Here is a 24,587-nt window from a genome sequence, read left to right on the forward strand (position 1 = left end):
GGGATTAGGCGATGCAGTAAGTATGGTTTAATTGAGATTAATAAAGGAGTCCGTGTCATTTTTTCAAATAAAGGATTTTAGTCTGGCTGTGTTTTTTACCGCACAACTATAGGATTAGTAATGGATATGTGTCTTATAGACACCTCTCCATTACTAAGCTGTGAGCTTGATGTCACCTAACAATACAAAGGTGACATCAACCTCACAAATATTAACTCCACTTGCCACGGCTACAGGGCAAGTGGGAAGAGTCAGGCAAAGCACCAGTAATGGTGCATCTAATAGATGGGCCTGTCTCTTTATCTAAGGTGCTTGTCAGGCAGTGTGGAGGTCAGATCTGAAATGTCTATGTTTGGACCTGGTCGACCTTTATTTGCGCATACCCTTTCAGGCGCCATGGGAGTGATTCAGAAACGCTACAGGTATGGTTTGCATTCAATATGGTCCCGCTTTTAATACATTTAGGAGGCCGTAATGGCACAGCGAATATAATAAAAAAATGTAGAGTGGGATTAATGTGGTCTTTCTTCTAACATACTAAGGAGGCCATAATGGCACAGCGAATATAAAAATCATAGAGTAGGACTGCCCCATGAGAATGCCTTGACGTGGCGGGTGGCTCAAATAATTAATCAATTGTATGCTAAATGTCTCATTTTGATATACAGTTAGAAATTAATATGTGCATGTGCACTTTTTGTATTGCGTTCTGACCAAAAACAGCGCTGGCTTCTCCCCTTTTGATCTAATAGATGCGCCTTTTCTAGACAGCTATGGGCTGCTGTTTTAATGTTGGGGAGACTATATCAATGACTGTGGAGAAATGGGGTCAGTGGGTGCTCTCGTCCGCTGGCCCAGCTGTCTTTAGCAAGTCTGCATGGACCAGGGCTCATACCACTGAACGCCCGCTCTATCTCCCGGTTGGCAATACACTACACAGACAACACAGGGTTAAGGTAAAACAGTGTGGCAATGCTTTATTGAACCACAACACACCATAGCAAACAGAACTATCCCACCAATTACCCCAAGATGGTGCACATTACAGGGCCTCACCCTTCCGCTGACTCACCGAGATAATGGTAGATGTTACGTCCGAGCTCCCAGGGACGCTACTCCATCTATAGTATGCATACAGAGAGGAGGTAACGACAAGCGTAGGGAGATATCCGAGACCAGTCCTGTGTTCTTCAGCTGATCCTGAAGAGTTCCTTACCAGAAGAAAAGAAGTCTCTTTTATACCTGAGGCCTGTAAGCTATTTTTAGAATTACCCAGGGTCCTTCAGACCAACATCAAGATAAGGTAAACAATGGTGATGGGATTAAGTATCACTATTAGCATATCAGCACACGTCAATAAACAAAGCTTAACACACCCTATGCACAGTCACTAGTACAGACTTAAGGCCCCTTCACATTTAGCGACGCTGCAGCGATACCGACAACGATCCGAATCGCTGCAGCGTCGCTGTTTGGTCGCTGGAGAGCTGTCACACAGACCGCTCTCCAGCGACCAACGATGCCGGTAACCAGGGTAAACATCGGGTAACTAAGCGCAGGGCCGCGCTTAGTAACCCGATGTTTACCCTGGTTACCATGCTAAAAGTAAAAAAAAACAAACAGTACATACTTACCTACAGCCGTCTGTCCTCCAGCGCTGCGCTCTGCTTCTCTGCTCTCCTCCTGTACTGTCTGGGAGCCGGAAAGCAGAGCGGTGACGTCACCGCTCTGCTTTCCGGCTCACAGCCAGTACAGGAGGAGTGCAGAGCGCAGCGCTGGAGGACAGACAGCTGTAGGTAAGTATGTACTGTTTGTTTTTTTTTACTTTTAGCATGGTAACCAGGGTAAACATCGGGTTACTAAGCGCGGCCCTGCGCTTAGTTACCCGATGTTTACCCTGGTTACCAGTGAAGACATCGCTGGATCGGTGTCACACACGCCGATCCAACGATGTCTCCAGGGAGTCCAGCGACGAAATAAAGTTCTGGACTTTATTCAGCGACCAACGATCTCCCAGCAGGGGCCTGATCGTTGGTCGCTGTCACACATAACGATTTCATTAACGATATCGTTGCTACGTCACAAATAGCAACGATATCGTTAACAATATCGTTATGTGTGAAGGTACCTTTAAGGTACCGTCACACATAACGATATCGTTGCTTTTTGTGACGTAGCAACGATATCGTTACCGAAATCGTTATGCGTGACAGCGACCAACGATCAGGCCCCTGCTGGGAGATCGTTGGTCGCTGGGGAATGATCAGGACTTTATTTCGTCGCTGGATCACCCGCTGACATTGCTGAATTGGCTGTGTATCGCCGATTCAGCGATGTCTTCACTGGTAACCAGGCTAAACATCGGGTTACTAAGCGCAGGGCCGCGCTTAGTAACCCGATGTTTACCCTGGTTACCAGCATAAACGTAAAAAAAAAACCCACTACATATTTACATTCCTGCCACGTCCCTCAGCGTCAGCTTCCCTGCGTCCCCCAGTGTCAGCGCCGGCCGGCCGTAAAGCAGAGCACAGCGGTGACGTCACCGCTCTGCTTTCCGGCCAGCGCGCTTACACAGTGCAGGGAAGCTGATGCTGGGGGACGTGACAGGAATGTAGTGTTTTTTTTTTTTTACTTTTACAATGGTAACCAGGGTAAACATGGTTACCCGGGGACCTCGGCATCGTTGGTCGTTGGAGAGCTGTCTGTGTGACAGCTCTCCAGCGACCACACAACAACTTACCAACGATCACGGCCAGGTCGTATCGCTGGTCGTGATCGTTGGTAAATCGTTAAGTGTAACGGTACCTTTACACAGATGTTGGATAGTATACCAGTTGGCAAGTCTGTCTTCTTGACCCACCAGCTATAAACACTTAAATTCACAAGCCAATATACAGATAAAAAATCAGTTCTTTTTGGTTTCCAAAAACATGGTTGTCTGGGAAATTAAGATACAATCTGGTTTCTTCACAATGACCCCTTACCAGCCTGAGAATACCATCCCCCAGCTGTCAGCTTTAGCAAGGCTGGTTGTCAAAAATGGGGGGACCCCGCGCCGTTTCTTTAAATTATTTAAATAAAAAAACAGCATGGGGGCCCCTCTATTCTTCTTATCTAGCCTCGCTGAAGCTGACAGCTGAGGTTTGCAGCCCCCAACTGTGAGTTTTGTTTGGCTGGTTAGTAAAACTACAGGGGAACCTACACTAGTTTTTTCTTTTTTAATTGTTTATTTACAGCGCAGGAGCAGCTAATGAAAACTCCCATCCACAGCTCCTGCTCTCACTGTAATTAGCAGCTGCAGGTATCAGATGACAGGAGCAGTAGTCCCATCAGCTGACACCAGTGACCGGAGGTAAACTTTATACCGTTGTCAGCATGGGAAGCGCGGTTCCCTGACCGGCGGGAAGGATTTCCCCACCGATCACATGACAGCGAAGCATACACCCGGTATTGGGACAGCCGAACCCGAACAGTAACACTGATTTTCTGTTGAAGTCTGTGTCCGTGCCCGAACAGTAGGTGTTCAGTACGGACGCCGAACTTTACTGTTCGGATTCGCCCATCTCTATTTGAGATCAGATAATTTCGTTTGCCGTGTTTGTGGAAACAAAAAATCTTTTATAAAAGCCTCAAACTTCTGTGTGTGAATCAGAGCTGAGATCTAACGTGATAGAAGATTACAGTGCGTGGAAGACGGGAAACCTTCATATAGAGGCCGGTGGGGATGGAGTCAGTGACCGACTCTGGACAAATCTGTTTCTAGAGCCGTAGTAGAAGATGAAGATGTCGTCCTCATCATGAAGTAGTTATTTCTCCTGTCACGTGTAATGAATATCTCCTGCAGTATTGCTAATGCCGATTCCATTGTCGGTAAATGAGAGGAGAATTAGCGTTATGGAAGATGAGTCTATGAGGAACGTATTCATCTGCCGACTCCCAGGAAGAAACTGCTTGTTGTCTGTGGCCTAAATATATAGGTTTTATTAGTAGATCTGAAGAAGAAAACTGAATACTGTAAAATAATAAATCTCATGTTTCCCTTATTATCTCCAGTAATTGTATTATTACACAGGATTTTTATGATGTTACATCGGCTCATCTTCTCATTCAGGTCTCTACAATATTGGATCCTCTCAGTGAAGATCTTCTACACAAGAAAATGTTCCTGATTTATCCATCAAAGATGGATATGGACAGAGAAAAGATGGCGGAGAGGATATTACACCTCAGCCTAGAGATCCTCTTCCGGCTTACTGGAGAGGTGAGAGATTCTGATGACGTCACATTACATCATTCTTATCTATGGGAATAACAGATGGACAGAACTGTAGAGGTGAGGACTCTGGAAATGTCTGTAGTGAGATTTATTAATGTGTCTCTCCATAACCAGGATTACACAGTAGTGAAGAAGACCTCTAGTGAGAGTTGTCAGGACCCTGTGTCTGAGGGATGGGGAAGACCCCTGAGCCCAATCACGGGGCCTCCACCTCACCCCCTAGTACATGACGACATCAATGACCAGAAGATCCTAGAACTCATCTACAAGATGATTGAGCTGCTGACTGGAGAGGTGACACTGCTGGGAATGCTGAGACATTATACAGTAACGCTATGAAGGGATCGGAGTGATGACGGTATCAATGTATGTGTCAGGTTCCTATAAGATGTCAGGATGTCACTGTCTATTTCTCCATGGACGAGTGGGAGTATTTAGAAGGACACAGAGATCTGTACAAGGACGTCATGATGGAGGTTCCCCAGCCCCCCACATCATCAGGTAATAGACAGGACTAAATACACACGGCCTATAATTATCAGTATGTAAATAATGAATTCAGTCCCTGTATGTGTTTCCTCCAGATCTATCCAGTAAGAGGACAACACCAGAGAGATGTCCCCGTCCTCTTCTTCCACAGGACTGTAAACGAGAAGATCCCAATGTTCCTCAGGATCACCAGGTAGATGAACAGAAGGTGTCATGAGATCTCCCTTGTGATGTGTAGATGGCTGTGGAGGTCTTGTGCTCAGTCTTGTTTTAGGCTAGGTTCACATTGCGTTAATGGGACCGCGCTAACGAACAACGTTGCACGGCGAAATTAACGCCGTGCAACGCGTCCGTTAGCGCGCCCATTGGCAGCAATGGGAACGCGCATCGCTAGCGCGTGCCATTTTCGGCACGTGCTAGCGATGTGCCGGTGTTTTGTGACGCGCCTCGGACGCTGCACCCGAGGTCCGTTCCCTGCGGGGAACGTTAAACGCGACCCTAAAAAAGACATTGCGTTAGCGCAATCCGCTACCGCTTAGCGCTAAACGGATTGCCCTAACGCAATATGAACCTAGCCTTATCCCCCAGTATTATATGTTTTATACTTGTGTAATGAGAACGGTGGAGATGGCAGGATTAGAGCTGATCATAGATGTGACTTCTCCATCTGTCTGTGATTTTTTTCAATATTTGTTTTAGAGTGAAGATCTGACCTATATTAATACTACAGAGACATATGTGAGGGGTGATGGGTGGTGTAAAGAGGAGATTCCTACATATGACTACCCAGGTGAGTAGTAACCACTAAATACAGAGAAGTCACAGATTCTTCTCAGTCACCGGCTGTGGCTGCCTTATCGGTGGTGTAGTCCGGGTGTATTACCAAGATCGCCATTTTGCCTCTAGACCACAACATTCTCCTCCATTGAAAAATGTTCAAATGACTTTGGGCATTGAAAGCCCTTTCATATAGAACTTACAACCTGGAGGATTCACCTACCCTCTGGGGATAGAAGACGGTGACTGTTATCTACCCAGATCTGTAAACTACAAAGCCAAATAACAGCGCATGTAGAATGTACTGACAAGTTAGAAAATCACTTGAGGAACATTATTATGATGGGTCCGTAAGAGAAAGCGGAGGGTAGTTATACTGTTGGCTTCCTAGATCTCTGATATCTTATTTTCTGAATCTCCCTTCTCTCCCTTCTGTGCTGCTGAATGTGCTCATATGATCCCTACAAGACCAGGTCCAGTCTTTCTGGCCAAACTTTGCTTTAACCCCTTAAACCCCAAGGGTGCATTGCACGTTAGTGACCAGGCCAATTTTTACAATTCTGACCACTGTCCCTTTGAGGTTATAACTCTGGAATGCTTCAACGGATCCTGATGATTATGACAGATCCTGATGATTATGACATTGTTTTCTCGTGACATATTGTACTTCATGATAGTGGTAAAATTAGTTTGATATTACCTGCTTTTATTTATGAAAAAAATGGAAATGTGGCAAAAATTTTGCAATTTTCCAACTTTGAATTTTTATACCCTTAAATCACAGAGATATGTCACACAAAATACTTAATAAGTAACATTTCCCACATGTCTACTTTACATCAGCATAATTTTGGAACCAAAACTTTTTTTTGTTAGGGAGTTATGAGGGTTAAAAGTTGACCAGCAATTTCTCATTTTTACAACACCATTTTTTTTTTAGGGACCACATCACATTTGAAGTCATTTTGAGGGGTCTATATGATAGAAAATAACCAAGTGTGACACCATTCTAAAAACTGCACCCCTCAAGGTGCTCAAAACCACATTCAGTTAGTTTATTAACCCTTCAAGTGTTTCACCGGAATTTTTGGAATGTTAAAAAAAAATGAACATTTAACTTTTTTTCACAAAAAATTTACTTCAGCTCCAATTAGTTTTATTTTACCAATGGTAACAGGAGAAAATGGTTGTTGTACAAATTGTCCTGAGTACGCTGATACCCCATATGTGGGGGTAAACCACTGTTGGGGCGCATGGCAGAGCTCGTAAGGGAAGGAGCGCCGTTTGACTTTTCAATGCAAAATTGACTGGAATTGAAATGGGACGACATGTTGCGTTTGCAGAGCCCCTGATGTGCCTAAACCTTGAAACCCCCTGCAAGTGACACCATTTTGGAAAGTAGACCCCCTAAGGAACTTATCTAGATGTGTGGTGAGCACTTTGACCCACCAAGTGCCTCACAGAAGTTTATAATGCAGAGCCGTAAAAATATAAAATCATATTTTTTCACAAAAATGATTTTTCGCCCCAAATTTTTTATTTTCCCAAGGGTAACAGAAGGAATTGGAGCCCAAAAGTTGTTGCGCAATTTGTCCTGAGTACGCCGATACCCCATATGTGGGGGTAAACCACTGTATCGGCGCATGGCAGAGCTTGGAAGTGAAGGAGCGCCGTTTGACTTTTCAATGCAAAATTGACTGGAATTGAGATGCGACACCATGTCGCGTTTGGAGAGCACGTGATGTGCCTAAACATTGAAACCCCCCACAAGTGACACCATTTTGGAAAGTAGACCCTTAAGGAACTTATCTAGATGTGTTGTGAGAGCTTTGAACCCCCAAGTGTTTCACTACAGTTTATAACGCAGAGCCGTGAAAATAAAAATTCTTTATTTTTTTTCGCAAAAATTATATTTTATCCCCCAGTTTTGTATTTTCCCAAGGGTAAAAGGAGAAATTGGACCCCAAAAGTTGTTGTCCAATTTGTCCTGAGTACGCTGATACCCCATATGTGGGGGGAACCACCGTTTGGGTGCATGGCAGAGCTCAGAAGGGAAGGAGCACCGTTTGGAATGCAGACTTAGATTGAATGGTCTGCAGCTGTCACATTGCGTTTGCAGAGCCCCTAATGTACCTAAACAGTAGAAACACCTAAAAGTGACCCCATATTGGAAACTAGACCCCAGAAGGAACTTATCTAGATGTGTTGTGAGAACTTTCAACCCCCAAGTGTTTCAGTACAGTTTATAACGCAGAGCCGTGAAAATAAAAAAATAATTTTTTTCCCTCAAAAATGTTTTTTTTAGCCACCAAATTTTTATTTTCCCAAGGGTAATAGAAGAAATTGGACCCAAAAGTTGTTGTCCAATGTGTCCTGAGTACGCTGATACCCCATATGTTGGGGTAAACCCCTGTTTTGGCGCACAGGAGAGCTCGGAAGGGAAGGAGCACTGTTTTTACTTTTTCAACGCAGAATTGGCTGGAATCGAGATCGGACGCCATGTCGCGTCTGGAGAGCCCCTGATGTGCCTAAACAGTGGAAACCCCCAATTATAACTGAAACTCTAACCCAAACACACCCCCTAACCCTAATCCCAACTCTAACCATAACCCTAACCACACCCCTAACCTGAACATGCCCCTAACCCTAATCCCAACCACACCCCTAACCCCACACCTTACTCCAACACACCCCTAACCCTAATCCCAACCGTAACCCTAACGACACCCCTAACCCTAATCCCAACCATAAATGTAATCCAAACCCTAACTTTAGCCCCAACCCTAACTGTAGCCCTAACCCTAGCCCCAACCCTAACCCTAGCGGGAAAATGGAAATATACATTTTTTAAATTTCATTATTTTTTCTTAACTAAGGGGGTGATGAAGGGGGATTTGATTTACTTTTATAGCGGGTTTTTTAGCGTATTTTTATGATTGGCAGCTGTCACACACTAAAAGACTCATTTTATTGCAAAAAATAGTTTTTGCGTTTCCACATTTTGAGAGCTACAATTTTTCCATATTTTGGTCCACAGAGTCATGTGGGGTCTTGTTTTTTGCGGGACGAGTTGTCGTTTTTTTTGGTACCATTTTCGAGCATGTGGCATTTTTTGATCGCTTTTTATTCCGATTTTTGTGAGGCAGAATGACCAAAAACCAGCTATTCATAAATTTATTTTGGGAAGGGGGGCATTTATACCGTTCCACGTTTGGTAAAATTGATAAAGCAGTTTTATTCTTCGGGTCAGTACGATTACAGCAATACCTAATTTATATTTTTTTTATGTTTTGGAGCTTTTATACGAAAAATTTTTATAGAAAAAATAAATATTTTTGCATCTCTTTATTCTGAGGACTATAACTTTTTTACTTTTTCGTTGATGATGCTGTATGGTGGCTTGTTTTTTGCGGGATAAGATGACGTTTTCAGCGGTACCATGGTTATTTATATCCGTATTTTTGATCGCGTTTTATTCCAGTTTTTGTTCGGCGGTATGATAATAAAGCGTTTTTTTGCCTCTTTTTTTTTTTTTTTTTTTACGGTGTTCACTGGAGGGGTTAACTAGTGGGACAGTTTTATAGGTCAGGTCGTCACGGACGCGGCGATACTAAAAATGTGTACTTTTATTGTTTGTTTTTTTAGATAAATGTATTTATGGGAGCAATTTATTTATTTTTGTTTTGGTATTATTTTTTTTTACATATGTGATTTTTTTTTTTTTTTTAACTTTATAACATTGCTCCGGGGGGACATCATTTTATAGGGTCAGATCGTTGATCTGACACTTTGCAGAGCACTGTGTCAGATCAGCGATCTGACGTGCAGTGCTGGAGGCTTGCAAGCGCTTGCTCTGAGCAGGCGCTTGCAAGCCACCTCCCTGCAGGACCCGGAAGCAGCCCCGCAGCCATATTGGACGGGGCCTGCAGGAAGGAGGAGGTAGAAGACCACATCACATCGCGTTACTCCGAGGGTCTCAGGGAAGCACGCAGGGAGCCCCCTCCGTGCGCGATGCTTCCCTGTACCACGAAAACACTGCGATCATGTTTGATTGCAGTGTTCCGGGGGTTAATGTGCCAGGAGTGGTCTGTGACCACTCCTGGCACATAGTGCCGGATGTCAGCTGCGATAGTGAGCGCGGCCGATCGTATATGACGTACTATCCCGTCCCTGGGAATTAAGTCCCAGGTCACCTCGACGGGATAGTACTGTCACGCCCTACAGACGTGTCTATCGGGTGGACCCACTGGACCGCAAATACAGCAGTTACTGATACCAGGAAGGGAGAACCAGACCAGGAAAGCAGGTTCAAACGCTTTATTGTGCAGTAATACAAACACTAGGGGAGACACCCCAAAGGAAGGCCACAGGGCCACAACACCAGAAAACCTCTAAGGAGACCAAGGCTGGAGTGACCCCTATACAGGGATTTCCCCTAGACCACCAATAGAGGGTCCGATGAGGCAGACACCTGTGTTAAACCAACCTAGGAGGTAGGAAGAAATTAATAAACAAAACAGGGCTGAATGTGGAACTTGGAAGCAGGAAGAAGACTGCAGGGAACCACACAGGATACTGGACTCCGGATGCTGTGGAGACCAGACTCGATCCTAGGGAAAAAAGGAACACAGAGTAAGACAGGCAAATTGGAACGATAAGCCTAGCAGGATAAGACCTGGAGCAGCAACTTCAGGATAATAGAAGTTGCCCAGGCAGTGTCCAGGAGTGACTGAGATCCTTATATACCTCCAGCCTCAAGGTGATAGGCCAGGAGGAGGGGCAGTGAGTAGGGAGGGGCTGACCCTTTAAGAAGCCAGAGAGCTCACCTGCCCACCCCCTATGCACTCCCTAGGAGAGGGAGAGAAAGGAGGAAGTGCAGCAGACATGGGAGCAAGGACCCGGGCAGCATGTCTGCAGGGACGGACCCCGGAGCGCCAGCGGACGACCGGAGCGTGACCCTGCTGGCTAAGGACAGGACCAGAAGAGGTAAGAGCAGGCGGGGAAGAGAAAGAAGGCGCCCCTGACTGCGAGGTGGTGACAGTACCCCCCCCTCCAGGCCCCCCTGGGCGGCGACTGGCAAAGAACCGCCGTAGGAGACGAGGAGCATGGATGTTGCCCTCCGGCTCCCAGGACCTCTCCTCAGGACCAAACCCCTTCCAGTCGACCAGGTACCATGTGGCACGCCCTCTCTTCTTCACATCCAGGATGGCACTGACCTCATACTCGTCATTGGCCGAAATCGGAGGAGGACGCTCTCCCGGATCCTGGGAGAAGCGGTTGAGGATCACAGGTTTGAGGAGGGAACGGTGGAAAGAATTATGTATTCGCAAAGAAGGAGGCAGTAGTAGCCGATAGCACACATCGTTGAGTCTCCGGGACACCTTGAACGGTCCGATGTACCGAGGTCCGAGCTTGAAGGAGGGCACCTTAAGGCGGACGTACTTGGCTGATAACCATACCTTGTCTCCCGGTTGAAACATCTGGGCATCAAGTCTTCTCTTGTTGGCATGGTCCTTCATGCGCTGGGATGCTTTCACAAGAGCCTCACGAGTCTTGTTCCAGATGTTGGCGAAGTCGCGAGCCACGGCCTCTGCTGCAGGATTGGGAGTCGCGATGTCCAAGGGAGTCGGGATCCTCGGGTGTTGCCCATATACAATAAAAAATGGAGTGTTACGAGAGGACTCACCAACATGATTATTGTACGAGAACTCCGCCCAAGGCAGTAGAGACGTCCAGTTGTCGTGGTGTGCGTTGACAAAGTGTCGTAGAAAACCTGCCAACACCTGGTTTACCCGTTCCACCTGTCCGTTAGACTGTGGATGATAAGCCGAAGAAAAGTCCAAGGCAATATCGAGTTTCCTGCAGAGAGACCGCCAGAATCGGGACACGAATTGTACTCCCCTATCGGAAACAATGTTGGAGGGTAACCCATGCAACCGGAGGATATGTTGAACAAACAACTCGGCCAGCTTGGGTGCCGAAGGAAGACCAGGCAGAGAAACGAAGTGACTCATCTTGGAAAATCTGTCCACCACGACCCAGATGACAGTATTCCCGGAGGATGCAGGGAGATCCGTGATGAAGTCCATCGCAATGTGTTGCCATGGTTTTGATGGTATAGGCAAGGGCAAGCCGTTTGGGGGTCTTGTTGCGGGCACAGGAAGAACAGGCTGAGACGTAGTCTGACACCTCTTGACGCATCCCAGGCCACCAGTAGTGCCGACCGATCAACTGTAGAGTCTTTGTCAGACCCGCGTGGCCGGCTAGTAAGGAGGAATGTCCCCAGCGAAGGATGCGTTCTCGATTCAGTTCGGGCACCAGCGTCTTACCAGGAGGTACCTGCGACAGTCGAAGCGGTGCAACCATGATCACCTTGGATGGATCGATGATGGGACGAGGTTCCTCCTCCTGATCGTTGGTAAGAAAAGACCGGGAGAGGGCGTCAGCCTTGATATTCTTATCTGCGGGACGAAAATGAAGACGGTAGTCAAACCGAGCAAAGAATAAAGACCAACGGGCCTGACGAGGATTGAGCCTCTGGTCAGACTGGAGATAGGCCAAGTTCTTGTGGTCGTTGTAGATCACCACCGGGTGCACTGCTCTCTCTAGGAGGTAACGCCACTCCTCCAAGGCCATCTTGATGGCAAGCAACTCACGGTCACCAATGGAGTAATTCCGCTCACAGGGGGTAAAGGCCTTCGAAAAGAAGCCGCAAGAGACCATGCGTCCGGAGGCGGCTTTCTGCGTGAGGACGGCCCCGGCACCTGTGGAGGATGCGTCCACCTCCAGAAAGAACTGCTTCTCAGCGACGGGCCTGTGCAGGGCTGGTGCGGAGGAGAAGGCCCGTTTGAGTGCCTGGAAGGAACACTCGGCCTCTGGAGTCCATCCATTAGCAGGTATTCCCTTGCGTGTGAGTGCTGTGAGAGGCTTGACCAGATCCGAGAAGTGCTGGATAAACTGCCGGTAGTAGTTGGCGAATCCTACGAACCGCTGGATGGCTTTGATCCCGACCGGCCGAGGCCAGTTCATGATGGCCGACACCTTGTTAGGATCCATCTCCAGCCCAGAGTCAGAGACAATGTATCCAAGGAACGGCAGAGAAGACCGCTCGAAGAGGCATTTCTCATACTTGGCATACAAGCGATTCTCCCGTAATCGAAGGACAACTCGTCGGACGTCTCTTCTGTGTGTGGGTAGGTCTGGGGAGAAAACCAAGATGTCATCCAGGTATACCACTACACATACATACAGCATGTCACGGAAGACGTCGTTCACGAACTCCTGGAAAACGGCTGGTGCGTTGCACAGTCCGAAGGGCATCACCCGGTACTCGAAGTGACCATCACGGGTGTTGAAGGCGGTTTTCCATTCGTCACCGACCCGGATGCGGACAAGGTTGTAAGCCCCTCGCAGGTCCAGCTTGATGAAGATCCGGGCTCCCCGGAGCCGATCGAAGAGTTCTGGAATAAGAGGCAGTGGGTACTTATTCTTTACCGTGATAGCGTTTAATCCGCGGTAGTCAATGCAAGGACGCAAGGACCCGTCCTTCTTTTTCACGAAGAAGAACCCGGCTCCCACAGGGAATGGGGACCTCTGGATGAATCCCCGGGCCAAGCTGTCTGTGACGTATTCTGACATCGCCTGAGTCTCAGCAGGGGACAGAGGGTAGATTCGTCCTGTAGGAAAAGAAGCACCTGGAACCAAATCGATGGGACAATCATAAGGCCTGTGCGGGGGCAAGACCTCTGCTTCTCGTTTATCGAAGACATCCGCAAATGCCCAGTAGGCCTCCGGAAGTCCGGGCAACGACGTAGGTGAGGGAGGTAAATGGATAGGCCGGACGGACAGCAGGCAACAGCTATGGCAGGCCGAACCCCAATGCTGGACCTCCCCACTTCGCCAGTCTATGACTGGCTCATGAGTACGCAGCCATGGCAGACCGAGCATGAAAGGCAGAGAGAGAGTGGGTAGCACGTAAAAGGCAATCCTCTCAGCATGGAGAGCTCCGATCTGAAGCTCCACCTCACTGGTAATGCCCTCAACGGAATCTAGTAGGGGTCTCCCGTCTATGGTGGTGATGATGCGGGCATGCTGCAGGGGGTGTATAGGAATGCCGAGGCGGAGAGCCATGTCTCGCTGAATAAAGTTACCTGCAGATCCCGAGTCCAAATACGCCAACTCTGAGAATCGCCTGTCACCGACTTTCACCTGTATGGAAACAGTTAACGGTAGAGATTTATCACTCTCACCTAGGATGGCCTCTCTTACCTGTCCTAGGTGGAGGAGTTTTCCGGTCTTCTGGGACATTGCCGGCGGAAATGGTTGGAGCCACCACAATAGAGACACAACCTCCGGGCGACTCTCTCCTCACGCTCCTGGGGACTCAGCCGGAGACGATCCACCTCCATGGGTTCGGGTGCTTCAGCAGAAGAAGCGTTACCTGGTAACAGGGGCCTCTGAAAAGAGGGTGCCAATCGAGGTGGTCTTTTCTCCTGGGTACTCTCCTTGGTGCGTTCTTGTAGGCGGCGATCTATCCGGACGGCAAGGGAGATGTATTCATCCAGGGTACCGGGAAGATCTCGTACGGCGAGCTCGTCCTTCAGGCGACTGGATAACCCTCTCCGGAAGACACCGATCAGAGGCTCGTCAGACCAGCGAAGCTCAGAAGCCAAAGTGCGAAACTGTATGGCGTATTGGCCAACCGACAGAGTACCTTTCTGTAAGTTGAATAACTCCTCCGTAGCAGAAGCCACCCGACCTGGCTCATCAAAGATCTTCCGGAAGGTGTCCAAGAAGGCCCGCAAATCGGATACAATGGGGTCCTCTCTCTCCAGTAGTGGGTTGAACCAGGCCAAGGCTTCGCCCTCCAGGTGTGATGCCAGAATGGCCACTTTCGCCACATCCATAGGGTATTGATGAGGGAGAAGCCTGAAATGCAGCTGGCATTGGTTGATGAAACCCCTGCACATCTTTGGATCCCCAGAGTACCTGGTGGGTTTGCAGAGGCGAGGGGAAGAGTAGACGCCTCCTACGGCACTGGGATCCAACACGGGTGCGGCAACCGGAGCAGAAGGAGATGGCTGCAGATTCGAAAGCCGCTCATCCACAGACGTCATGTAACTCAGCATCTGGGTCTGCATCCGTCCTTTTTGATCCAACTCCTGATGGAGATCTGCAAGATGAGAGGAGAAAGATGCATCCACCCCCTGAGGGGAAGCTAGACGGGCCTCAAGGGTACGCATGAACGCAACTACCTGTTCCTGGCTCTGGCGGAGACTAGCGAGCTCCCTCTGAGCATCGAACCTGGCATCAACGGGGTCCATGGCCTGGGCAAAATCTGTCACGCCCTACAGACGTGTCTATCGGGTGGACCCACTGGACCGCAAATACAGCAGTTACTGATACCAGGAAGGGAGAACCAGACCAGGAAAGCAGGTTCAAACGCTTTATTGTGCAGTAATACAAACACTAGGGGAGACACCCCAAAGGAAGGCCACAGGGCCACAACACCAGAAAGCCTCTAAGGAGACCAAGGCTGGAGTGACCCCTATACAGGGATTTCCCCTAGACCACCAATAGAGGGTCCGATGAGGCAGACACCTGTGTTAAACCAACCTAGGAGGTAGGAAGAAATTAATAAACAAAACAGGGCTGAAAGTGGAACTTGGAAGCAGGAAGAAGACTGCAGGGAACCACACAGGATACTGGACTCCGGATGCTGTGGAGACCAGACTCGATCCTAGGGAAAAAAGGAACACAGAGTAAGACAGGCAAATTGGAACGATAAGCCTAGCAGGATAAGACCTGGAGCAGCAACTTCAGGATAATAGAAGTTGCCCAGGCAGTGTCCAGGAGTGACTGAGATCCTTATATACCTCCAGCCTCAAGGTGATAGGCCAGGAGGAGGGGCAGTGAGTAGGGAGGGGCTGACCCTTTAAGAAGCCAGAGAGCTCACCTGCCCACCCCCTATGCACTCCCTAGGAGAGGGAGAGAAAGGAGGAAGTGCAGCAGACATGGGAGCAAGGACCCGGGCAGCATGTCTGCAGGGACGGACCCCGGAGCGCCAGCGGACGACCGGAGCGTGACCCTGCTGGCTAAGGACAGGACCAGAAGAGGTAAGAGCAGGCGGGGAAGAGAAAGAAGGCGCCCCTGACTGCGAGGTGGTGACAAGTACGTCATATGGGATTAAGGAGTTAATGATCGACAATATTAATTGAGCAGTGAGGGCCAAGTGTGAATTTCTGTACGTAGGTATGATTTGACAGCTGCCGCCCCGCCGACCCCCTGGGACAACGACTCTAGTATAAGTCAAGAGGGGCACTTTCAGTCTAAAAAAAAATGGGCTGAAAATCTAGGCTAATACTCGAGTATATACGGTAATTAGATTTCCTTGGTTTATCTTTAGGAGGCATCACACCTCACACCTCCTGAACACATGTCCTACTGTAGTATTCCTTAAATGTTGTGCTTTTTTCTTATTAACCTATTTGTAATCTTGCCTGTAGAAGGAGCCACTGTGCTCTGAAAGCTGCAAACATATTATTTTCTGGTTAGCCAATAAAGGTATCACTCCTAGAATACTGTTGTCATCATTGGGCAGAAAAGTATTCCTATCGATTTTTCTGGCTAACATGGTACCACAATACAATTTGTTATTGTACATCCTGTTATTGTACAGGAAAGATATATATCTTGGTATCGTGTTAGCCAGTAGATAGGAAAATATTTAGAATTGAGAGTCCTCAGTGGTTGATACCTTGTAATGGCTAACTGAAAAGATGGCAACAAATTGCAAGCTTTCGAGACTACGCAGGTCTCTTCATCAGGCAAAGACTAAAAGAAATTCTGAAGAATCCCATATTTATGCACAACATAGCACAGAAAAAAAATCAAAAACATGGATAAGACAGGTGACATGAAGCAGAATTACCATTAGTGATAAACAGTTATGTCCATAAATATTGGACCAGTTCTTAGATAAGGAATGTTTTATTGTCCTCTGGGGTCTGGTTCTGTTGTGATGACCCCACATGGTCTGAGGGGCAAGTTCCTTAGTTGATGTAAAAAGACATAAATCCATGCGACACATTCATTCCTGCACTAAGACTGTCAAAGGTCGTCATCAGTTTATATTCCCATACTCTTCTGTCTCTCTTAGATTTGAAGCTACCTTTTAAAACAAGTAATTTCTGTCCATAATGTTATGATTTGAGAGACAAAAATGTATTGCCACAGGTAGATCCATTCTTTTTTCTCTTATTGTGTGGCGGTGAGAATTCATTCTTGTTCTAAGCTTTTGCCCTGTCTCCCCTACATACAGACCCCCAGTTGGACATTTAGTACAAATAATTAGGTACACCACATTAGTAGATGACGATGAAAAAGCTAACATATTAAACACCTTCTTCTCCACGGTATTCACGGTGGAAAATGAAATGCTAGGTGAAATCCCAAGAAACAATGAAAACCCTATATTAAGGGTCACCAATCTAACCCAAGAAGAGGTGCAAAACCGGCTAAATAAGATTAAAATAGATAAATCTCCGGGTCCGGATGGCATACACCCACGAGTACTAAGAGAACTAAGTAATGTAATAGATAAACCATTATTTCTTATTTTTAAGGACTCTATAGCGACGGGGTCTGTTCCGCAGGACTGGCGCATAGCAAATGTGGTGCCAATATTCAAAAAGGGCTCTAAAAGTGAACCTGGAAATTATAGGCCAGTAAGTCTAACCTCTATTGTTGGTAAAATATTTGAAGGGTTTCTGAGGGATGTTATTCTGGATTATCTCAATGAGAATAACTGTTTAACTGTTGTGAATTCTGTGGCAGAGTTCACTCCTGTGGTCACAAGTGGTACTTCGGCTGATTCTCTCTGGGAGCTTCCGTTTGTGGAGGAAAGTGGTACTGCAGCTTCTGAGTTTCCTCCCTCAGGTGATCTGGTGAGGTCGTTAGGTGCTTCTCTACTTAATTCCACCTAATGCTTTGATCCATGCTTCCTGTCAATGTTCCAGTGTTGGACTTGTTTTTCCCTGGATCATTCCTGTGGCCTGCTGCTCTGCATAGCTAAGTTCTTCTTTGCTATTTGTTTGCTATTTTTTCTTTCCAGCTTGTCTATTTGTTTTGCTGGAAGCTCTGGGACGCAAAGGGTGTACCTCCGTGCCGTTAGTTCGGTACGGAGGGTCTTTTTGCCCCCTTTGCGTGGTTTTCTTTAGGGTTTTGTGTGGACCGCAAAGTTATCTTTCCTATCCTCGCTCTGTTAAGAAAGTCGGGCCTCACTTTGCTGAATCTATTTCATCTCTACGTTTGTCTTTTCATCTTAACTCACAGTCATTATATGTGGGGGGCTGCCTTTTCCTTTGGGGTATTTCTCTGAGGCAAGGTAGGCTTATTTTTCTATCTTCAGGCTAGTTAGTTTCTCAGGCTGTGCCGAGTTGCATAGGCAGTGTTAGGCGCAATCCACGGCTGCCTCTAGTGTTGTTTGGAGAGGATTAGGGATTGCGGTCTGCAGAGTTCCCACGTCTCAGAGCTCGTTCTATTATTTTGGGTTATTGTCAGATCACTGTATGTGCTCTGATCGCTATGTCCATTGTGATACTGAATTGCCTACCATAACATTTAACTCCATATCAGCATGGGTTTATGAGAAATCGCTCCTGTCAAACCAATCTAATCAGTTTTTATGAAGAGGTAAGCTATAGGCTGGACCACGGTGAATCATTGGACGTGGTATATCTCGATTTTTCCAAAGCGTTTGATACCGTGCCGCACAAGAGGTTGGTACACAAAATGAGAATGCTTGGTCTGGGGGAAAATGTGTGTAAATGGGTTAGTAACTAGCTTAGTGATAGAAAGCAGAGTGTGGTTATAAATAGTATAGTCTCTAACAGGGGTCGGTATTGGGACCTGTTCTCTTCAACATATTCATTAATGATCTGGTAGAAGGTTTATACAGTAAAATATCGATATTTGCAGATGATACAAAACTATGTAAAGCAGTTAATACAAGAGAAGATAGTATTCTGCTACAGATGGATCTGGATAAATTGGAAACTTGGGCTGAAAGGTGGCAGATGAGGTTTAACAATGATAAATGTAAGGTTATACACATGGGAAGAAGGAATCAATATCACCATTACACACTGAATGGGAAACCACTGGGTAAATCTGACAGGGAGAAGGACTTGGGGATCCTAGTTAATGACAAACTTACCTGGAGCAGCCAGTGCCAGGCAGCAGCTGCCAAGGCAAACAGGATCATGGGGTGCATTAAAAGAGGTCTGGATACACATGATGAGAGCATTATACTGCCTCTGTACAAATCCCTAGTTAGACCGCACATGGAGTACTGTGTCCAGTTTTGGGCACCGGTGCTCAGGAAGGATATAATGGAACTAGAGAGAGTACAAAGGAGGGCAACAAAATTAATAAAGGGGATGGGAGAACTACAATACCCAGATAGATTAGCGAAATTAGGATTATTTAGTCTAGAAAAAAGACGACTGAGGGGCGATCTAATAACCATGTATAAGTATATAAGGGGACAATACAAATATCTCGCTGAGGATCTGTTTATACCAAGGAAGGTGACGGGCACAAGGGGGCATTCTTTGCGTCTGGAAGAGAGAAGGTTTTTCCACCAACATAGAAGAGGATTCTTTACTGTTAGGGCAGTGAGAATCTGGAATTGCTTGCCTGAGGAGGTGGTGATGGCGAACTCAGTCGAGGGGTTCAAGAGAGGCCTGGATGTCTTCCTGGAGCAGAACAATATTGTATCATACAATTATTAGGTTCTGTAGAAGGACGTAGATCTGGGGATTTATTATGATGGAATATAGGCTGAACTGGATGGACAAATGTCTTTTTTCGGCCTTACTAACTATGTTACTATGTTAGAAGTGACACAGCTGAAAGTGCATTGTAGTCCTGATGTGAATTGGGGATCTTTATCTTGTCCGTGGTCATTATAAATGGACAGGTTTTACATTTTTCTGATTGCAAGGAAAGGTTCCTGCAGCTGTAGGAGAGGACAGGGAGCTCTTGACAATGATGCTTCTTAGATTTGGGGGCTGGCTAAAACACAGTAGTGGGGGGTCTGGAAAAATGTATTGTAAGCGGGCATCTTTTTGTAGTAAAGGTTGTGATTTCCGTTCAGCTCCCCTTAGCACCTCCAGATTTTGATTGTAGGTAACTACTAGAGGTACCTGGTTATTTTCTTTTGTAATGTAGCAGGTGATTCCTTGATATTCTGGTGACTATTGTAATCTGGTTTTCAATTGTTCTTGGATGGTAGCCCTGATTCAAAAAGGTCTTTCTGAGGCGATGGATGTGGAATCTTTGTACTCCAATATCCCACACCAGGATGGATTAAATGCCTGCAAATTCTTCCTGGAAAACACAGGGACTGAAGCGGAATCTGTGATGAAACGTATAAAATTCCTCCTCACCCACAATTACTTTGAATTTGACAAGAAGATCTATCTACAGGAGACTGGCACAGCAATGGGAAGTAAAATGGCCCCACAGTATGCAAATCTTTTCATGACCAAGCTTGAAAGCGACTTTTTGTCCTCATGTCCAATCAGGCCTCTGGCCTACTACCGCTACATTGATGATATTTTAATCATCTGGACGGAGTCTCAACCACAGCTAAAGATGTTCCATGAACAGTTTAATCAATTTCATCCTATCATCAACTTGACACTCAACTACTCCTGTACTGAAATTAACTTTTTGGACACCATCATTAAGCTGCAGAACAATAAAATAGAGACATCTCTGTATCAAAAGCCAATCGACCGTCCAACATTCTAACATACCTTAAATAGGACAGTTTCCATCCAAAACGCACAAAAATCTCTACTGCCTACAATCAAGCCATCAGATACAATCGAATATGTTCCAACCCAATGGATAGGGATGAACATCTTGGTCGCCTCAGAAAGACCTTTTTGAATCAGGGCTACCATCCAAGAACAATTGAAAACCAGATTACAATAGTCACCAGAATATCAAGGAATCACCTGCGACATTACAAAGCTAAAGAAGAAAATAACCGGGTGCCTCTAGTAGTCACCTACAATCCAAATCTATAGGTGCTAAGGGGAGCTGCACAGAAATTACAACCTTTACTACAAAAAGATGCCCGCTTACAATCCATTTTTCCAGACCCCCCACTACTGTGCTTTAGGCAGCCCCCAAATCTAAGAAGCATCATTGTCAAGAGCTCCCTGTCCTCTCCAACAGCTGCAGGTACCTTTCCTTGCAATCAGAAAAAATGTAAAATCTGTCCATTTAGAATGACCACAGACAGGATAAAGATCCCCAATTCACATCAGGACTACAAGATACCAGGTACCTTCAGCTGTGTCACTTCTAATGTGGTGTACCTAATTATTTCTACTAAATGTCCAACTGGGGGTCTGTATGTGGGGAAGACAGGGCAGAAATTGAGAACAAGAATGAATTCTCACCGCCACACAATAAGAGAAAAAAGAATGGATATACCTGTGGCCAAACATTTTTGTCTCCCAAATCATAACATTATGGACATGAAATTACTTGTATTAAAAGGTAGCTTGAAATCTAAGAGAGACAGAAGAGTATGGGAATATAAACTGATGACGACCTTTGACAGTCTTAGTGCAGGAATGAATGTGTTGCATGGATTTATGTCTTTTTACATCAACTAAGGAACTTGCCCCTCAGACTATGTGGGGTCATCACAACAGAACCAGACCCCAATCAGAGGACAATAAAACAGTCCTTATCTAAGAACTGGTCCAATATTTATGGACATAACTGTTTATCACTCATGGAAATTCTGCTTCATGTCACCTGTCTTATCCATGTTTTTGGGTTTTTTTCTGTGCTATGTTGTGCATAAATATGTGATTCTTCAGAATTTCTTTTAGTCTTTGCCTGATGAAGAGACCTGTGTAGACTCGAAAGCTTGCAATTTGTTACCATCTTTTCAGTTAGCCATTAAAAGCTATCAACCACTGAGGACTCTCAATTCTAAATATTTTTCTATCTACTGGCTAACACGATACCAAGATATATATCTTTCCTGTATCAATAACAGGATGTACAATAACAAATTGTATTGTGGTACCATGTTAGCCAGAAAAATCGATGTGAATACTTTTCTGCCCAATGATGACAAAAGTATTCTAGGAGTGATACCTTTATTGGCTAACCAGAAAATAATATGTTTACAGCTTTCAGAGCACAGTGGCTCCTTCTTCAGGCAAGATTACAAATAGGTTAATAAGAAAAAAGCACAACATTTAAGAAATACTACAGTAGGACATGTGTTCAGGAGGTGTGAGGTGTGATGCCTCCTAAAGATAAACCAAGGAAATCTAATTACTGTATATACCTGAGTATTAGCCAAGATTTTCAGCCCATTTATTTAGACTGAAAGTGCCCCTCTGTTATGATCCGGTGACCTTGGAGCTGCATGAGAACTTTCACTGGAGATGGTGGCCACTATACTGACCGCAATCCTGAACTTAACACCGCAACTAGAAGTAGCCGTGGAGTGTACCTAACACACCTAGACACCTTGTCACAGCCGGAGGACTAAATACCCCTAAAGATGGAAATAGGAATACTATCTTGCCTCAGAGAAAATCCCCAAAGGATAGACAGCCCCCCACAAATATTGGCGGTGAGTCGGAGAGGAAAAAACATACACAGGGAGAAAAACAGGATTTAGCACAGGAGGCCAAACTAGCTAGATAGGACAGGATAGGACAGAGTTCTGTGCGGTCAGTATTAAAACCCTTCAAAAACATCCACAGCAGAAAATACAAAAACTTCCTACATCTAACTAATAGATGTAGGAGCGTAAATCTGCAACTCCAGTGAATCCTACAATCAGAGCAGGAATAAAACTGAAACAAGCACACAGCAGTGTGCCACAGATACAAAAAACCAAACACTTATCTTTGCTGAATTTGGCAGCAAGCAAGAGAAGCCAGAAAGTGATCCATCACTTCACAAGGAACATTGACAACTGGCAAGGGCTGAAGGATCCTGCACACCTAAATATCCCAGTCAGAATTGTAATCATTAGATACACCTGGCCAGGACTGCAACTCAAAGACAACTGCATTCCCACTTACAACCACCGGAGGGAACCCAAGAGCAGAATTCACAACAGTATCCCCCCTTGAGGGGGTGTCACCGAACCCTCACCAGGGCCCCCAGGACGATCAGGACGAGCCAGAAGAAAGGCACGGACCAAATCAGCAGCATGGACATCAGAGGCAAAAACCCAAGAATTATCCTCCTGGCCATAACCCTTCCATTTGACCAGGTACTGAAGCTTCCGCCTCGAAAAGCGGGAATCCAAAATCTTCTCAACAACATATTCCAACTCCCCATCAACCAACACAGGGGCCGGAGGATCAACAGAGGGAGCAACGGGCTCCATATATTTCCGCAGCAAAGATCTATGGAAGACATTATGGATAGCAAAAGAGGCCGGAAGCGCCAGTCGAAAAGACACCGGATTAATAATCTCAGAAATCCTTTAAGGACCAATAAACCGAGGCTTAAACTTAGGAGAAGAAACCTTCATAGGAACATGACGGGAGGACAACCAGACCAGATCCCCAACCCGAAGCCGGGAACCAACACACCGACGACGATTAGCAAAACGTTGAGCCTCCTCTTGAGACAACACCAACTTGTCCACCACATGAGCCCAAATCTGCTGCAACCTGTCCACCACAGAATCCACACCAGGACAGTCAGAAGGCTCAACCTGCCCAGAAGAAAAACGAGGATGAAAACCAAAATTACAAAAGAAAGGCGAAACCAAGGTAGCAGAACTAGCCCGATTATTAAGGGCAAACTCAGCCAATGACAAGAAGGCCACCCAATCATCCTGATCAGCAGACACAAAGCATCTCAAAGAAGTCTCCAAGGTCTGATTAGTTCGCTCGGTCTGGCCATTTGTCTGAGGATGAAATGCAGAAGAAAAAGACAAATCAATGCCCAGCCTAGCACAAAAGGCCCACCAAAACCTAGAAACAAACTGGGAACCTCTGTCGGACACAATATTCTCCGGAATACCATGCAAACGAACCACATGCTGAAAAAACAACGGAACCAAATCTGAAGAGGAAGGCAATTTTAGGCAAGGGCACCAAATGAACCATCTTAGAGAACCGGTCACAAACAACCCAGATAACAGACATCTTCTGGGAGACCGGAAGATCAGAAATAAAATCCATCGAAATATGCGTCCAGGGCCTCTCAGGGATTGGCAATGTCAAAAGCAACCCACTAGCACGGGAACAACAAGGCTTAGCCCGCGCACAAGTCCCACAGGACTGCACAAAAGAACGCACATCACGTGACAATGAAGGCCACCAAAATGACCTACCAACCAAATCTCTGGTACCAAAAATGCCAGGATGACCAGCCAACACGGAACAGTGAACCTCAGAAATCACTCTACTAGTCCATCTGTCAGGAACAAACAATTTCCCCACAGGACAGCGGTAAGGTCTGTCAGCCTGAAATTCCTGAAGAGCCCGTCGTAAATCAGGGGAAATGGCAGAAAGGACCACCCCTTCTTTCAGAATACCGACCGGTTCAAAAGACCTCAGGAGAATCGGGCAAAAAAGTCCTAGAGAGGGCATCAGCCTTAATATTCTTAGAACCCAGAAGGTACGAGTCCACGAAATCAAAACGGGAAAAAAACAAGGACCATCGAGCCTGTCTAGAATTCAGTCGTCTAGCAGACTCGAGGTAAATCAAATTCTTATGATCGGTCAGGAACACAATACGGTGCTTAGCTCCCTCAAGCCAACATCGCCACTCCTCAAACGCCCACTTCATAGCCAACAACTCCCGATTGCCGACATCATAATTGCGTTCAGCAGGCGAAAATTTACGGGAAAAGAAGGCACACGGTTTCATTAAGGAACCAACAGGCTCCCTCTGAGACAAAAGGGCCCCTGCCCCAATCTCAGAAGCGTCAACCTCAACTTGAAACGGAAGAGAAACATCCGGTTGGCGCAACACT

At 46.2% G+C, this 24,587-nt stretch overlaps 1 protein-coding gene across 1 annotated transcript in view; it reads left to right on the forward strand.

Annotated features, from left to right (window-relative positions):
- The window catches only part of LOC138663458 (zinc finger protein 271-like), a 94,647-nt gene that overhangs the window by 14,642 nt on the left and 55,418 nt on the right, over positions 1-24,587 (forward strand). The window contains exons 8-12 of the mRNA XM_069749668.1: positions 4,112-4,261; positions 4,391-4,570; positions 4,654-4,777; positions 4,861-4,958; positions 5,465-5,555. Coding sequence (XP_069605769.1) covers positions 4,112-4,261; positions 4,391-4,570; positions 4,654-4,777; positions 4,861-4,958; positions 5,465-5,555 — 643 coding nt within the window. The remainder of the gene's footprint in view (positions 1-4,111; positions 4,262-4,390; positions 4,571-4,653; positions 4,778-4,860; positions 4,959-5,464; positions 5,556-24,587) is intronic.

Source organism: Ranitomeya imitator, chromosome 2 (genome assembly GCF_032444005.1).
Source record: "Ranitomeya imitator isolate aRanImi1 chromosome 2, aRanImi1.pri, whole genome shotgun sequence".
NCBI classification, from domain to species: domain Eukaryota; kingdom Metazoa; phylum Chordata; class Amphibia; order Anura; family Dendrobatidae; genus Ranitomeya; species Ranitomeya imitator.